Source organism: Physcomitrium patens, chromosome 21 (genome assembly GCF_059467195.1).
Source record: "Physcomitrium patens ecotype Gransden chromosome 21, ASM5946719v1, whole genome shotgun sequence".
Taxonomy (NCBI): Eukaryota; Viridiplantae; Streptophyta; class Bryopsida; order Funariales; family Funariaceae; genus Physcomitrium; species Physcomitrium patens.
Window position 1 is genome coordinate 15693906 of NC_143430.1, and position 18373 is coordinate 15712278.

The following is an 18373-nucleotide window of genomic DNA, read 5'->3' on the forward strand; positions in this document are numbered from 1 at the left end:
TATATGATTAAATAAAAGTAGATAAAAATAGATTAATTTCATAATATCTTCTAGAGAAGCTTCAAAGATGCACATTTGATTTTACACATGTTTGTAGGTTAGAAACTTAGTTAATAAGTTAGCCATGAATGACATGTCTTGGTAGGTTGTAGAACAAGCTAACTGTGTGGTATACATATAGAAAACTTATCTTGCAAGTTAAGACATGTATCTCAAAATTTGAATACATGTTGGAGGTCCTATAGAATGTTGTCATATAGCTCCTAGTTAGATAGTATATATAGTAGCAAGAGTGAGGTCTTCTTCACTCTTATCAATACATTTCTAGTCTTTGCTCTTATTTCAAGACTTTTCAATCTTCTTGTTATTGGTAATAGCCATTTTAGTTTAATATTATCCATATAGACAAAATTCATCATATTAATATAAAAATAAAAATGAAAAATTACCACAATCTTTTATCATTAGTGGAATGAAAAAATTCAGTAGAATTATGAGAATAAAATTATGTGACAATTTGATTCACTTAACTTTTAATTATAAAATGTCCTTCAAAAAGTGACTTCATAAATAAAAATGAGTTTTTATTTATGCAGAATGAAAATTCTAAATAATCACCATATTGAAAATGTCGCATTTCAACTCCATTCAAACAAATTTCATGCAAAATTGGCCTATTCTTTGTTTGTAATGAAAATTTAGAAATATTTTTTTTATTTTATGTTTCAAATTTTTATTAAAATATTGGTAATAGCAATAGTAAATCTAACCATGTAGATGTAAAGTAAAATTCAACTTCAACAACTTTTGTTTATATATCACCTCCAGATTCTTCTTTTGAGTTGTATTTTACAATGGATCCTCACAAATCTTCAAAAACACAGAATTCCTGTAACCTCAACAGGTTAAAATTGAGCCCAGCTTTTTATCAATGCAATAACGGGCGTTCCAAGATACGGTCCCTATTTTAGGACTCGTTTGGCTAAGTGATATTTTGAACGTGGTTTGGGTTTGGTTTGGTGGGTATTGGACAGTTTTTATCTGGGTATCGCGGTGCTCGTCGAGGTTTCGAGTTAGGGTCTACGTCTCATTTGCTCCAACTCAGCGACTCCTTTCTGACGATTGGGACGTGAGGTGCTGGACATTTATGCCGGTAGACATTCTGGACGTTGATGTAGATAAGTTTGCTGCACATCGATGCGGGTGCAATGGTACTTGAAGCTGGTGGAAACGGTGATGAGGACTTGTGCTCTGAGAGTAGCGTGGAGAAATCATCGTCTAGGGGCATTAGGGGGTCGTGTTTCTCGGATCGGGCTCGCCTCGTTGGTCGCCTATTAAATTGGGTCGTGGAGAAGAATGGCTGACGGCATTGGAAATTCGGAAGAGCAGATACGAAGCGTGGACGACCAGATTCGAAGCGTGCACGAGTAGATAAGAATAGTGGAAGAGAAGATAGAATGATTGGAAGAGGAGATCAACAGATGCCCTAGCGATGAGGAGAGGAAGCTATTGCGGGGCAAGGAAGCGTAACTTGGGGGCGAGAAAGCGCAACTCCGGGATAGGGAATCGCAACTTGGGGGCGAGAATGCGCAACTCCGGGACGAGAAAGTGCAAATCCTGCAACGACGAGGTCACTCCTATCACTCGTCACTTGTCATTGAAGGCCCATCTCCTCAGGTTCTTTGTCTTTTAATGTTTCCGAGGGGCTGTCGGATTCTTGGGGGAAGTTTAATTTCATAGTTGTGGAATTAGGGATGGCATAGGATTGGATAGTTCACTTCATTAACCTCAATTGTCCCGTAGCCGGTTCTTTGTTGCCAAACTAGGTGTTCTGGGCTATGTTTATTTGTTATTGTGAGTCGTTTGGAGGCGATCCGTCCATAGAGTTGTCCTAGAACCCGTTTGGATCCTCCTCAGTTTGGTGATGCTTGTAAAGGTGCGTGTATATCAAGTTCAATCTTAGATTGTGTTGTGCATGCAGGCCTGGGCACAGAATATGACTGGCTGGTGCAGAAGGTCGTGCCGCCGACTCGCTCTTCACGGGCTGGCGTTTATCCAAGCAGCTCGAGCCATACATAGATGTGGTTACCTGTTAAAGTAGAGCATTGGGATGTAATGAACGAGGTCGAAGAATTTCTAGAAATCGCATATTGAAGGAAGCGTGTGTATCGAATCACTGTCACCGCTCACACTCAGGACACTAGACTGGAGCAAAAGCAAGAGAATCCTCTTATCAATTTTATCCTGGAGGAAATGGTATCTCTTATGCAAAAGAAGGAGCTGCAGTTTAACTTTCACTACAAGCGGGAATTCACAATCCTTAGCAAGAGTAAAGGGAGAAATGACGGATTAGGATCAAGTGAGGGTGCGAGTTCAAGTGCCATGGTTGACGTTTATTCCGGAGGCCCTAGAGCAGATTTCGTAATCACTTTAAGGAAGAAGAATGCCTTGGTCTTCGAGGTCAAGAATGAAGGTCTGGGAAGTGACGGAGTCGACCCCTAGTTTCTCCACCGAGTTTGGACAGACTGCTCTTGCAGATCAAGTTCTATCTGGCCCTATCCCATATTTTCAAAGTGTGTTCCAATTCTTACATTGTTGCAAGAATTTTGACTGAGGTTCCAATAATCGCAGGAGAGGGCAGGTGCGGATTTGCCGTTTTTGGCATCATGCCATCTCATGGTGAAAGGATCATCCGTTGTATTTGTCAGTTGTATGAGTACATGGTTTTGTAAGGTTCTTTTAAACCCCTGATTATCTCGGTAATTTTTCCTCTTGGCTAGATTAGCTTGGAGCTCAGCGTTTATCTGCTTAGCCTTTGCTTTTTCAGCTCCTAATAAACAAGAAACCCTTTTTTTAACAAGCTGCATTCTACTGCCTGTTGATCCTGGTTCTAAGTTGACTCACTCAAGATGATCTTCTTCTCTTCTTCTTACTTGTATCTCCCTTCATCCTCCTAGTGGGATTTTCTCGTACCGTCTTGGTTTTCCGATCTTCGTTTGGCAAAACGACAACATGGAATTCGTGGCACTTCTCATTTTGCTATCCCTTTTCTCTGAGTTGCAGGTGTAAGGTGGGTTATAATGTTCTAACCGATGCAAGAAATTGGTATCTCTTCAAACGGGATAATGCCGGCTGCCTTAAAATATCATATGGTATTAAGACGAGCGCTGAGCCCCCGCGTGTGCTTGCTGCTTTGTCATATTTGGTGCACGCTGCTGCACTGGATAACTCTGAGTTTGGTGACCCAACGGGGAATGGCCAATTTCCCTTAGTTCATGAAGCTGCCCCCTCTGAACATTCCGATGAAAGTAGTGATCATGACATCAATGATTGAACCTTTACAGCACGTGTGAGCCAAAATATCTCTTCCTCTGATAAACGAAGGTAACTTGTCCAGCCAGCTATTCAAGTTTGTTCCATGAAGTCGGACACATAGTCAAGAACAAATGGTGAAATGATAGCAATTGTATTTGCAGGTCTGAAAGACATCGCTGAGGTGGGGCTCAGCTGGCTTTGGAAGATTTCTCCGCTGAGGACCTGAACCTGAAAAAGGCGGGTGGTGTCATAAATAGTGAGGGGTGGAGTGGATGCGTTGTAAATGGCTGTTTGCATGGCCAACCTGTTGCATTGAAGTTTGCCTACTTAGGCATGGAACATGCCGAGGTGAGTCGAAGTTGTGTCATGTGGAAATGTTGCGTTCACATCTCAAAGTGGCTGCTACTTCATCTAATCCGGGGACTGAGGTGGAGAGGTCCTGTTTGTGACAGCTTTACTGACAGATAGTCTTTGGTAGATGCAACGTGGAGCATGCTGGTGTTCAAGTGCACATGCAGTTTGCTGCACTTACCTGTTTGTGATCTTTCTCTGCCCAGCCCATCTTTGGCCGTGCTTGTGCAGGCTCTCCTAAAGGAGGTGGTTGCCTATACGAAGATCGAGAAGCTTTGGGGGATTTTTGTTCCTCGATTAATAGGATATGGAACCACAAATAACGGTCGGGTTGTATTTATCGCGACTGAATTGATTGACGGTGTTGAGCTTGGAGAAGGTAGGATTTCTTGCAAAACTCTCAGATGCGGAGCATCCTACACTCCGTATTCTGGTCTTGAGGGTTTCTCGTAGCTTGGGTATGGTGATTCTATGAAGTATTTTTTTGAAGGGCCAATACCTTTGACCACCTGCAATCTGCTGGCAGAATTGTCATTTATTTGCCTTCTGTGGTGATTATGTTTCAGTGGCGGTGACCCGGGAGGTGGAGACTGCAGCGCTTGAAGCGCTTGCTGCAGTCCATGCATGCGAGTTGCTTCATAGAGATGTTTCCTTAAGTAACATTATGGTTGTGTGGGGAACGAAGCCTACTGTCCGCATCTTGGATTTTGGCTTCTCGTGGATTACCAGCAACAAGAAGTTACAGGAGGCAGAGCGCGTGCGCTTAAAGCGTCTTTTTTTTTCACACATGGTGGAGCAGCGGGGGAAGAAGCAAATGATGCAAGATATCCTTGTATTCTGCCTTGTTAAATGCAAGGCAAGCTCTTGTCCAAGGAACTTTCACTTATCTTGTTACAGCTAGAAGTACCATGTTAATGGCATCAGAGCAGGGTCAACTCTCCATTTGGAGAGTGCCATCATCTGCTTGATACTTTGCGGTGTGTCTAGAAACAGAGGGATCATGAATTATACATTTGCATCCATGCTTGACTTAGTCCAATTTGAACCAGCTGACAGATGCTGACTGGTTATGTGTATCTGGAAAAGTTGCTAAAGGGTCATATGTATTTGAAGAAATTGATGCCAGCAGGCAAGTAGGCATGCACTATTTTTTGTGTTCAAAGAAGTACATTGATAAAACATCATGTGCAGAGGGGATGTTGTTGTATTTATAAATAAAAGATAGATTGTGACTTCTATTGTCAACTGTTATGTTGAAGTTCAGAAAGTGGAAGTTGCTTAGTAATACATTAAGTAAAATCAATAATGTATTATAAAACATAGATTTGTAATATAGAATATGGAAAGGAGAAAGGTAAAAGTTAAGAGAAGATGGGGAGGAGGTGTGGTGATAACCACAAATCTTAGATGTATACATTGCATCATCTTGTTGCTCAGAGGCTAGCAGGTGGATCTAATTGGTCATTTTTCTTATTTTCAAGTTTCAGTAGTAGTGCCAAATCATGTAGTTATAAGTTGCTTAGATGGGCTAGGTGGACTTTGAATCTAAATCAATGCCATGGTGTGTGAAGTATTGTCATATTGTAAATGCTTATGGTATGTAAAAATTAGTTAAAATATATTATATGTTGATAAATTTAGATGTGTGTTAGAGTGGTTAGGAGATTAAATTAAAAGAAGTTGGTATAAGAAATTTAATTTTGTTTTGTTTTGTTTTGTTTTTTTGTTTTTTTGTTTTTTTTATTTGTTTTGATTTTGGCATTAAAAAAGAAAAGAAAAGAAAAGACGTAAATATTTAGTGTAAAGCCTTAGGAGAAGGTGGAAGCCTAAGGATTAAAATTTAAATTAGTAGGACGACAATTGAAAGGGATGAAAGCAAAGCATGGTCGGATGAAAGCAAGGCATGGTCAAATGAAAGCAAAGAATGGAGAACTTCATTCTTATTAGTTGAATACTATGTCCAATGGACTTTGAAGAGGCTATCTGTGATCTTAATATGGGTTTCGATGACTTCAAAGAGAGCAATCGGGAATTAAAAGCCAAGATTATAAAGTTTAGGGTTTGGGTTAGAATTTGTATGTAAAAATTAGAGGATTTGGAGTTAGGGTGAAGAAGATATAGCTATTTGAAGTTAAGATATTAATTCAAGATATACTATTACTCTTTTGAGGATACGATGAATTATATGACAGTTTTTGAAGATTGGAAGGTGCGGTTGGAACAACAATTTCAAGGCCTACATTTTTTATGAAAGAATTGTTGCTTTTGGAATTCATGTGAAGGAGTTATAGGGAGTTGAAGGCGGCGCTTCCAAATCAAAGGTAGTAAGTGAGCGGTTTTGTTTATAGTAATGGTTGGAGACATAACTTGAATTTTTGGACGAAATTTTGGGTCAAGCTTTTTAGAAAATATAACATTTTGTGTTAAGAAGCTATACATAATATATTTCGTAGCATTTGAGCTTATATTTTGTGAAATATGAAGAAAATTGTACTCGATATATAAAAACAAGGATTTAAAGCGATTGTTAGGATTTTCAAGATATCTCAAGATCCGCAACAAATTTGTAGTTGAAATTTATTATAGAAGTTGATAAAAATACATCAGTACCTCATGTAAAATTTGAGTTTGTTTAAACAATCGGATTAAAAGATATGAAGTGTTGAAATTTGGAAAAAATTTCTACATAAGGATATACAAGGTTTTTTAAGATTTTATCATATTTTGGGTGTTGTTGGTTACTTGAGGCTTATGTATTTGGTATAATTGCTCAAAAAGAGAAAATTTATATATAAACTTAGGGCTTCCCTTATTTTAAAGCTTAATTGAGTAATTAATATTAACTTGAAGCCCAACATTTTTTTGAGGTAAATTCTCTCTACCTCGATAGCGTTTAATTAGTTGGATTTCAATGGTTTGGTAATTACAGCAATATATGTTTGAGATTTAAATTCTTAAATTTTTCATTATATATATATATATATATATATAAATTATTTTATTTTATTTTTATTATTTTTTTTCTTACTTATGTTTAAACTTTATCTAAGCTTGAAGTTTCTTTTGTATATCTACCTCGATTCTTAATTTTCTTTCTATTAATAAAAGATTTTATAAAAATAAGGTTAAATTTATAAAAATAAATATATGAAAAAAAAATATGGAAGAAGAAACCAAAGAATTTAGTTAGAAAGGGGATTGTAAAGAAAATCTAAATACTTTGGTCAAAAAAGAAGCATGGGGAGAAGAAACCAAAGTAATTAATCAACAAGGAAAAGCATAGGAAAGAAAAATACAATGGAAGTTGGAATAAGTTAAAGTACAATAAAGAGTTGATGGAGAGGATAAAAAGAGAAGTTGGAGTATGCTAACAAAATCAGAAGGAAAGGCAAGTTGCATAATCTATATTATAATTTGAATTATAAAGCCAATAGAATTTGAACCATTTTTAATTTAATTTTTTTTTATATCATTTAAATGATAATAGCATAAATAAATATTTTTATTCCATTGAAATTACAACCTTTGATAATGGAAAAGTAGGTTACTTCCAAATTCTAAAATTCCGAAAATATAAGAATTTATCAATTCTAAAATTTGTTTTTAAAACCTCCATAATATCTTAATTATATATTCTTTGAAAAAACTAAATACACCGATAAATTCATAATATTTCAAAATAAGAAGATAGGTCTCTTCAAAATATTGAAATTCTTTACAAAAAAAAAAAAAAATCAACTCTACATCTAAAAATCAAAGTGTTTATATTTACCAAATGAAAGAAGCATATGTAAAGTTAATTACATTATTAGAACTACAACCTTTAAAAATAGGGAAGGCGGGCCAATTCAAAATTCTAAAAAAAATACGTGAATTTTTAAAAAATACGTGAATTTTTAAAAAATACACATAATTCTAAATCTTAAATTTAAACCTAGCTAATAATTATAGATATTTTCTAAAGAACAAAATTTATGTAGATTGTATAGGTATTATCTAATATTATATTGATCTCTATTGGATTAATTAAAGAGAATATATACTATCTATTAGATAGCTATTTTTTAAGATTTAAAATTTAATAATTAGAACTTTATGTATACTTCAAATTTTTGAAATTTTCATTCAACTAAAAAAATATTCAATTCTACATCTAAAAGTCAAAGAATATGTATCTACCAAATGAAAGAAATATAAGTAAAGTTAATTGCACCATTGGAACTACAATCTTTAAAAATAGGAAGATAGGTCAATTCAAAATTCCAAAAAAGGTATGTGAATTTTTTGGAAACATATATATAATCCTAAATCTTAAATCCTAATTCCTAAACCTAAATCCTAAATCTTAAATCCTAATTCCTAAACCTAAATCTTAAATCCTAATTCCTAAACCAAAATCCTAAATCTAAAACTCCTAAACTCTAAAATCCTAAATCCTAAACTTTGCCACTATATTTAATAATATAATATAAATTGGCATGTCCATGAATAACACATTGCATAGACTTTGTAATTATAAATCATTAGTATAAGGTACAAACTCATGTATATTTGGTATATCTTACTTATAGAGCCTAAATCCTTCAATTCCATTTACACTCGCACTTATAGCTCCTAAAATCTAAACCTTAAATCTTTAGTCATACTTATAATTTCCAAACCTTGGTCGTATACCTTAGACCCTAAGTATAGTTTACACTCGCATTTGTAGATCTTGAACTGCATCATATTCACACATGTACTAGTAGATCCTGAACTGCATCATGTTCACACTTGTACTAATAGATCTTCAAACTTGAATCCCGTTGACAATCGCATTGATAGACCATCAACCTCTTAAACTATATTCATACTTGTATTGATTGATCCTCAATTCTAAACTTTGTTCATACTCATGCTGATAGATCCTCAATCCTAAAACTTGTTCTCACTCGTACTTGTAGACCTTAAACTTTCTTAAACCTCATTCACACTCGCACTCGTAAACCTTCAATCTTAAACTCCATTTACACTTGCATTGATAGCCCTTAATTCTTTAAATTCCATTTGTACTAGTATTAGTAGACCTTCAATCTCTTAAATACCATTCACACTTGTGGTTGTAGACCTTAAACCTTCTTAAATCACATTTTAGACTCACATTTTTTGTGACTTAGTATCTCTTCAAGCGTAGATTTGATGAAGGTTTCAAATATGTCATTAAAATTAGAAGCATGACAAACATAAGGGCACGTCTACTCAAGATCTCCAAACTAAGAAGCACATAAAAAATCAATCCTCAAACTTGTGTCAAGTCAAAGGCCTTATATCTTAATATTGAGAAATTTGTAGAGTAAGTTATTTACACCACATCAACTAAATGCCCTTTTCAAAACTTTCAAATGCCTCTTATATCATCAAAGTCAACCACCTTAGAAGCAAAGTTAAACCACCTTATATCTTGCAAATTAAGAATTTATAGAGTAAGTTGTTCATACCATTTGAATTGTAGACCTCAAAAATAGAAGAGTACATCAATTCAAAATTTAAAAATAAGAGGGTTGGAAAACCTAAGAACATCCTTGTAATCCTTTCTTATGTGCATGATAAGCCCTCAATTCTATCTTAAATCCTATATTCTAGACCGTAAACCACATTCCATTTAGATTTGAGATTTTCTTGTATATTTATCTTTGTGAGACCTTCTTAAGCGATGATTTTTTTGTATGAATATTAATAATGATTCTAGTTTATTTATTATTATTATTTTTTTATCTTTTTGGTCCCATAAGAATCTGTGGTCGGCTTGACAAGTTTTGTTGAAACAACCTTAATAGTAAAGACTAATAGAAGAAAACATGTTTTCTTCTCTTTTTTTTTTTTTTTTTTTTTTTTTTTTTGACCAAAGAGAGAGACCTTGAAGAAGTATTTCTTGTGGTTGGCTCTCTCCTACTTCCTCCTCCCTCTCCTCTTTTATTATCTTGCCAACGCCCATTCCAAGATTCAAACTTCTATTACTCATGTCCTGCTCTATTATGTCGTTCTTTGCATGACTTGCATCCAAACGAGTATACTATAGCCTAGCCTGAACCTTTATGCGTACCATTCAAACTTGTTATATTTTACAAAAATGGCTAGCTAGATTTTTTATTGTTTTTTAAATTTAGAGATAATCCATATTTTTTTAAAAAATTTATATATTAGATCCAGAGGTAATCTACAATGTAAACTTTTCATTGTTGGTTGGTAAGAAATTACATTGCTCAAGTTGTGCAGTGACTAGGAATCACATTGCAACTTTGTATCAAGAATCAGAGTCATGTTGCGAGTCACTGTTAGATCATATCTTCATTCTAGATCCTCTGCTTTTTTCTATTTGGTAAAAGATGTAGTTTTATTCAAATAGAGCTAATCTAATTTGAAGATAGAATCATTTCTTTCCTTGAATCTTCATATAAAATTTATTTATTTAATATAAAATATCATTTAATCTTATAGATGAGAGTTTTATTTTATTTTATTTATTTTAATTTTTAATTTTAATTTTAATTTTTTTTGTCATTATTATCATCGTTGTCTTCAAAGATTATGGCTGAATATTTCATAGATATTAACAAACAAGATGTAAATTTGTGTATTGAGATATTTTTTTTGTTTTGTTTGAGTTACCTTGCTAAAACTAAAAATACATCCCTAAGTCACATTGCAAGTTGGAGACACAAGTTGAGGTTGCGCTATGACTCAAGATTGAATTGCAATGTGAATTGAGGTCAAGTAGTACCACCAATCAAGGTCTAGTAGCATTGCAAGTTGAGATTGGGGTTGCACCATGAGTTGGGATCAAAGTTGTACCATGAATTGAAATCAAGGTTGCACTTTTAGTTAGGATCAGATAGCACTGTCGTAATATAATACAACTAATAGGTAAAAAAGATGAAAAAATTATTATATTATAGAAGATCTTACTTTAAATATTATAGTAAATTATCTTAGAAGATAGACAATAGTCCAAAAGAAAGTAAAATTAAAGATATAAATACTATTTTTATACAAAATAGGCTTCTAATTATTTTATAAGGCCGTAAATAAGATAAAATAAGATAGATTAGAAAAATAAAGAATATGAGCATATGTAAGAGGAAGTTAAGAGTTGATCTGATAAAAAATTAATTCAAAAAAAAAAAAATAATACCTAGAGAGGATCGATTATCAACTTGGATCAAAATCAGATCCCAAGGCACAAAATTGAGCACCTATGGCAACTTTGGAGGTTTTTTTTGAGATCAAAAAAAAAGAGTTTAAGAAAAGACTTAACAAGATTTCTTCAAGCATTGATTTTGAGTGATTTGAGTGTGTAATGACTTTGTAAGAGCCTTGTAAAGTCACAGTTGTTTTGGATGATTCTAGAATTTGTAAAATAAAAAAGATGTTATATTTTGAAGAATTTTAAAAATTTGATAGTAAATCTATAGTTGAAATATTGAATAATTATGTGAATAGTTGTTTAAAGATTATGCAATAAGTTTCAACTTCATCATATAGTTGAATTGAAGATAATTGAATTTCAAATAGATTAAGGTCTCCAAAATTAGACTTTAAAGGATAGTTAGGTTTCTAATTGTTTTTATAATCTACTAATTAGATTGAAGTGAAATTTACATATAAAGATAATGAACTCAATTTGTTACACATATGTAAAATTTGAAAACGATTGAATGATATAAAAGGAAGATATTGGTGCTAAAAGTTCAACATTCAAATTGGAGTAGGAGGGCGGTCAACATCTAAGTAGATTTTAGGATTTTTCTTCCATTTGGTGAATGCAATTATCTTCAAATTCTATATTTTTTTGCTAATTTAGTTGTTAAGAAGTATATAAAATTTCAAGAAAGATCAAAAATTTAATCAATAGATATTGAGATTTTAAATTATGCTAGGATTAGATTGAATTGATTAGATTTTTGTTTAGAGTTAAGATTGGATTAGGATTTAGGATTTGGTTAAGGTTTGATTAAGATTTAGGATTGGATTAGGATTTAAGGACTAAGTTAGGATTTGCTTAATATTTAGGATTTAGGATTTTTTTAGGATTTAAGGTTTAGAATTTAAGATGTGCTTAAGATTTGATTAAGGTTTGGTTAAGATTTTGGATTTGCTTAAAGTTTAAAATTTAAGATTTGGAATTTGGCCTAGGATTTCATTGAAGTCTATTAAGATTTCAACCAAGATTAAATTAGGACTTGATTGAGATTTATTTAAGATATATTAGTGATTATTCTAATATTTCTTTGAGATTTCTTAGAAATTCTTTTAAGATTTATTGTAGATTTTTTTTTAATTCTTTTAAAGTTTCTTATTGTTTCTTTTGTAATTTCTTTAAAATTTCTATTAAATTTTATTAAAGCTTCTTTAGCAATATTAAGGTTTAATTAGAGTTTATTTAACATTCTAATAGAGTTGAGATTTTATTTTTACAATTTCTATTCTATCTTTCACAACTAGGTCCTCAGTGCATTCTCGAGCAAGACTTTACATAATACAATAGCACTACAAGTTGGAGTCAAGGTCGCCTTACTAAAATTGAAGCATATTTAATTTAATGAATCATGGTGATCAAACCAAAGGATATCGGTATCAATGCTAGGATGCAACTAATTGATTGTTGCAATTGGTTTGAAGTACATTTGGACTCAGCAACTTCATGTGTGTATGTGAGATCCAATTCTTTCTTAGTTTTGATTAAGCATGACAAATTTTTGTGTATTTTTTTTTTCTTGTTTCTTATTCCTATTTTTTGATTTCTTATTCTTTTTAATTTTGATGGTTGTTCTTCTCTATTTTTTGTTTCTCTAATATTTTTATTATTTTTTATGTTTGATTTTCTTTTGTAGTCATTCAAACATGAGAGGTCTTAATTCATGATATAATAGGCAGTTCCTCTCAACATTGGTATTCATTTGTAATGGCCTATTACAACCTTGAATCAGTTCTTGTTAAACTTGATTTTATTGGTCACTCTCTTAGGTTCCCTATTTAAGAGGTTTTTTGATTTGTCCTTGTTTCTACTTGTTTGTTTGTTTGTTTATTTATTTTTTCATCATCATCTTTATCTTTTGGTTGCTTGAAGATGAGAGATCTTGATTTGTAAGGAGCAATCTATTTCAATGTTGGCATTGAATTCCCAACTCTCTTCTTTTTAGCGTAGCTTTACTATGTTCATGGATGTTATGTGGGTTGCTTCAAGCCTTATATAGTTACTACTCACTTACACTATTATTATGTTTTGTGTTTTGTGTTTATTGAGTGCCTCTTCTAGATCCAGAATATGGTCAATAGTTGATTGCTTCCACTTCCTATCAATTACATGTGACATTTTGGTGCCTCTTCTTGAGTTGGTTGCTTCAATCAATCATATGTGACATTATATTTAGAAAAGGTGTCATATTGTATATTGTATTGGTTGTTTGTGTGAATTGTATGACGTTCCAAAAACTTGATCAATTTTTTGGAATCAAATTCTAAGGAGCTCTTAATAAAAAAAAATCTACAAGTATCCAAAGGCTTGGCTTGTATAATGGCATCAATATTCAGTGTCATGAATTGCGGCTAAGTTTGAGTTCAATATTTGTGTGACCAAGTTTTCATCAACTTAAAGAAAGGCAACCTAGTCTTTCAATAAAATGACAAGTTTTTCATGATATTGATTTAGTGGGTTCATAGAAAAACCCGATCTTTAGGATGGCAATTTATGAGGCTATAGAACAGCATGTTGTATGTATGTACACACAAAGCTGATATATAAGTATTATCACATGAAATAAAATAATGCTTGTACATCCATTCTTTCAACTATGGTAATCTTGCTGTTATAGTAAAACTCTTAACTCTGAATGAACAAAGGAAGGTTAGTTGTTTTGGACTTTATTATAGATTTTTTTTTGTGAAACATGGACTTTCCTAAACTTCTCAACACACTTTCTAAGTAATTCCTTCTTTCTTTGGTTACGGCCTTTTTTACTTATACGGAGAATCTACTCCAAAGAAAAAAAGGATGCTTGATCTTTTTTTCCTTGCAGTCACTTAAGCCTCCTTCTTTACCTAAGGAGTGAACTACTGTATGTGAGCTAAAATAAATCTCCACTAGTTGGAAGTTTATTCTAGTTCACAGTGAGTGAATTAACTTTGTGAATTTTAGTGGTAATACCTGTTAATTAAATTCTAATCAAACCACTATTTATTCTTCTTAAAAAATCCAAGCAATCAAGCCAAAACTCTACAACTAATTCACTTGCATAATGATAGATCATTCACCAATTTAATGCCATAATTCTTCCATCTTTAGTTAATTTTCCTTATTTGTTCTCTTATCATTAATTATTTATTTATTTATTTATTTATTCTTTAATTTAATTTAATTTATTTTTTATTATTATTATCATCATTATTATTATAATATGAACAAATCTTCGGAAGGAGAGAACTTCACGTCATAACCGAGCTCTCCTCGCCTAATCACGGAAACTGAACACAATGCTTGATTGTACTACCTTTGTAGTTCAATGGCGCTCCATCAATTAAGGCAGAGCAGATCTCTTCAGTGTCATCCGACCGAGCGCTTGCAACACCACTAGGAAGTTACCCTGATCTGGAGAAGATGACTGAACGTGAAGTTGCCACTTGCACTCCCTCGCATCCAAGCTGGATGCACCATTCCGCTACCGAGCCAAGATCTAGACAATGCCGTGATTGCAACTGGGTTTAGGTATCGCCAGCAACCATCATTGCCGCACCGTGCAACACCTTTGAACCTTCGTGGTCACTTCGCTGGATAACTAAGATCTTGACTAACCGTCGTAATTTGTAATGAGCCCAGCGACACAAAAAGGGAAGAGACAACTCGCTCCGAAAACAAGAATTGGTACCGCCGCACTGCCTAGCAGCAACATCCAGACAATTCGGCGGCGTCGCTGTACACCAACCGCAACCCGCGGAGCCCTCACACAAAAACCAAAACCAACCAGAAGGAAAAAAAATATCCGTAATGCCCTGCTGGCTTCCCTCACCACTGATCGACATCGGCTCAAGGTGTGCACTTTATATCGACAAGGGCCTTCGTCAGTAGCCTCGCATGAAGAAGTCTTGATTGTTCCGTGGCACGGCCGCATCAACATTGATTGCCCAATCCACCCTTCTCCACCACGTGAGGGAAACGGAAATTTTTCGGAGCGCTAGGAGCCATGAAGCGTGAGGAAGAAAAAAAAAAAAAAAAAAAAACAAACAAACAAACAAACAAGAGAGTTAAGAATCCGGGCCCCTATGGACGAGGAGGCTGCCGCCATTTTATTTGTTCATATTTCATTTATATATAATATATATATATAAATATATGTGTGTGTGTGTATATATATGTGTGTGTGTGTATATATATGTATATATATATATATATATATATATATATTAAGAATTACTAATATTTTTTTTTTATTATTTTATTATTTTTTTCCTTTTTCTTTTGACAAGAGATACTCTTATTGGCCATCATCTAATGTTAGCTACCAAAACCTATTCATCATGGAATTTTGTCCTAATAAATTCTATGTTAGGTTGCATATTTGCTATTAGCAATATGTTTCCTATTTCTTCAAAAAATTCTACTACTAACTCACCAATTCTGTAATTTTAGGCACAATAAGTGCATTTTTTAAACTAAATAACCAAGTGAGTCAATTTAGTGGCTCACATATGGTGACCATTTGGGACAATTCAAAGAGGTAGAGAATCCAAAATTCTTGCTTTGAAGGCAAGTTCTTATTTAAAGTTAGGCATACTAGATTGTATATTCTAGCCTGGCCATACTAGCAGTGCTATAGAACCAAAGCAAAAGTATTGATATGGAAGATCATGTGTGGTATTAATGCACTTATATTTTCTAGTGCTACTTCTCTTGAATTAGAAGACTATTGAGAATTCAATCTATTTAATCAAACAAGGTGACATAATTCTATAGGATAAGAAAAGAGACAACAAAATAAGAAAAAATAAAATAAAATAATTCTAAGTACAATTCTAAAAGTTAGTGCTACATATTTCTTATCCAAAGAAAAGAATTGAAGTTTGAAGCCATGAGGCATGTATATCCTGTAAATTGCAGAAGTTGGCGACTTTCCTACTCTAACACTAGCTCATATGGATAGCTACTTTTATGGATCAGATTTGATTCCCAGCTACATCTGATATAACCACTTTTGTAGCCAACTGCCCAGCATTCTAAGAATGCTAACGAATTCCAAGTCATTTCTAAATCCTATAATATATATATATATATATATATATATTTTTTTTTCTAGGAATTTTTATCTAATAATAAGTAGAAGAAATGATATTCTAATAGAACTAAGGACCACATAAAGAATAATTCTTGTCTTTTTGATGGATCAAGATCCCTATTTTCTTGATAAAAATCAAGTTTGACTAAGTTGTTTATTTAGATCCATACTCATTTAGGTAAACAAAGAGTATAATGGTTATTTTCTATGCAATGGATTTTTTACACCTTATATTTCTTACATCTATTTTGTGATGTTCTTATTGGAAATAATTTAGGATTTTGTGTTTCTAACTATAAAGAATTGTTTTCAAATACTTCTTTGATATGATAAGGTCCTAATCACACAGTATTAAATTTACCAAGAAAATCCATTCTTCTGGCATCTTATAACATTACAAGCATCTATGGCTGCAAAACCCTCTTCTTGTGTTTCTTATCAAAAATAATTTTTCTTCTTCTTTGAATTACTTCCATATGTTGAGCCACAATCCTTTGGATTTCATCAAGGCCTACAAATTGTTCTAATCTATTCTTCAAGGATTGTTGGGTAGTTAATCTTTTATCTATTACTATCTCTAGAGAATTGATCTCAAATTCTATCGGTAATATAGCTTCTATTCCATATATTAAAGAAAATGGAGTGCCCTTAATTATGACCTTGTAGGTTGTATGATAAGCCTATAAGGTTGCAGATAATTTTATATTCTAATTCCTCTTTACGTCTTGTATTCTTTTTCTCAAGATATTTACTAAGATTTGGTTCACTCTTTTCATATGACTTTTAGTTTGTAGTAGGTAAAGAGTAGTCATACGATGGTTTATATTAAACCTATTAGTCATCTCATCTATCTCATTGTTTAAAAATTGTGTTCTTTAATCACTAATCAAAATTTTGAGACAATTGAATCATGTTATGATTTGTTCATATATAAAGTTAGCCGCATGGATAGCATCGTTGGTTTTGACAACTCTTGCTTTTGTCCATTTTGTTAGGTATTTTATGGCCACTACGATATATTTCATTCCTCTTGAAGAATTAGAATGAAATCCTCTTATATAATCAATTCTCTATTTTTCAAAGGAAACTAAAGGCAAGGATATGTGGAGAGGAAGTACCATACATAAATTATTTCTGGCATAACATTGGCAAGTATTATATCTTTTAGTATAATCATAAGCATCTTGAAACAAGGTAGGTCAATAATACCTCGCTCTCATTGCGTTTTTCACCATCGGTCTACTCAAGAAGTGTCTCCCACATGTGCTATCATGGCATGCTATTAGTATGGCCAGTACTTCATCTGCTACTATATATCGTCTAAATAGACCATCTACTCCTTGACAATATAATTATTTTTTTAGAATATCAAATTAAATATTCTAATTTTCTAATATTCATGTTGAAAATAATTCTCTTAGAAATTGATTAGAATTCAAAAATTTTGCAATGTAGCTGTATCAAGTAGGATGGACGAAAATGATAGAAAAGTAGAATAGGAGTAGGGCTTAATTTGCCTTCCAACTTTAAAAGATGGTTGGCTTGGTTACATAATTTTTTGGATTTATATTCTACTTTTTAGTTAAATTTTCTAAATAATAATATCCATCAAGCTATACGACCATTCAAATTTGCTTTATTGACTAGATATTTGATGGCCATATGGTCAACAAAAAATACAACAAAATTTAATAAAAAGTAATATCAAAATTTCTTTGTAGATAAAACCATGGCCAAGCACTCTCTTTTGATGGCACTATAATTTTGCTCTGCTGCATTTTACTTCTTGTTAGTAAATTCAATAGGATAATATTTATGCCCACCTTCTATTGATTGCTATAATGCACTACCTACTGCTATAGATGAAGCATCACAATAGATGTAGAAGAGAAGATCCCAATTAGGTGGTTTTAAAATGGAATAGGAGCTTAATATCATTTTTATCCAATCAAAGGCAACTTGACACTCTTTTGTCCATTCAAACTTAACCAACTTTCTTTTGAGGTTGGAAATGAGTGAAGTTTTTGTGGCATAATTGAGAATGAATTCTCGATACTATCTAAGATGTCCTAAGATCTTTTCTATCCTCTTAAAATTTATAGGAGGTTGTATTTTAATTTTGATTTCTATTTTTTTGGGTCGGATTTTCTTCCCTCTTTGGAAACTAAATAATCCAACAAAACTCCTTTTTGGATTACCAAATACATTTTGTTGGGATTTAAAGCAATTTTTATTTTTTTACACCTTTCTAAGGTTTCTTCTACATATCCTAGATGGTCTTTGCAATTGGATTGGGTGCTAAAATCATTTATAAATACCGTCATAGATTTGTATAGAAAATCCAAAAAGGCAAAGGTCGTGGCTTGTTAGAAGGCAGAAAAGGCATTATAATGCCCAAAAGG

The 18373-nt window shown here is 32.9% G+C and overlaps 2 protein-coding genes across 5 annotated transcripts; both read left to right on the forward strand.

The window, feature by feature from the left end:
- The first annotated feature begins 1171 nt into the window (after nt 1-1171).
- Nucleotides 1172-3203, forward strand: LOC112274351 (uncharacterized). 4 transcript variants are annotated; one of them, XM_090245920.1, is made up of 4 exons: nt 1172-1630; nt 1982-2473; nt 2632-2733; nt 3064-3203. In XM_090245920.1, the coding sequence occupies exons 2-3, from the start codon at nt 2254-2256 to the stop codon at nt 2730-2732; spliced, it is 321 nt and encodes a 106-aa protein (XP_090102046.1). In that variant the 5' UTR covers nt 1172-1630; nt 1982-2253; the 3' UTR covers nt 2733; nt 3064-3203. The 4 variants fall into 4 exon arrangements, with proteins under 4 accessions (XP_090102046.1, XP_090102045.1, XP_090102047.1 ...); XM_090245919.1 differs by lacking the exon at nt 3064-3203 and having other exon boundaries at nt 2632-2868; XM_090245921.1 differs by lacking the exons at nt 2632-2733; nt 3064-3203 and having other exon boundaries at nt 1982-2242.
- On the forward strand, nt 3196-4902 carry LOC141044357 (uncharacterized). Its single transcript, XM_024503777.3, has 4 exons — nt 3196-3384; nt 3477-3663; nt 3898-4045; nt 4233-4902. Exons 2-4 carry the CDS (start codon nt 3649-3651, stop codon nt 4565-4567), a joined length of 498 nt encoding a protein of 165 aa, XP_024359545.1. The 5' UTR covers nt 3196-3384; nt 3477-3648; the 3' UTR covers nt 4568-4902.
- Nucleotides 4903-18373: the final 13471 nt, after the last annotated feature.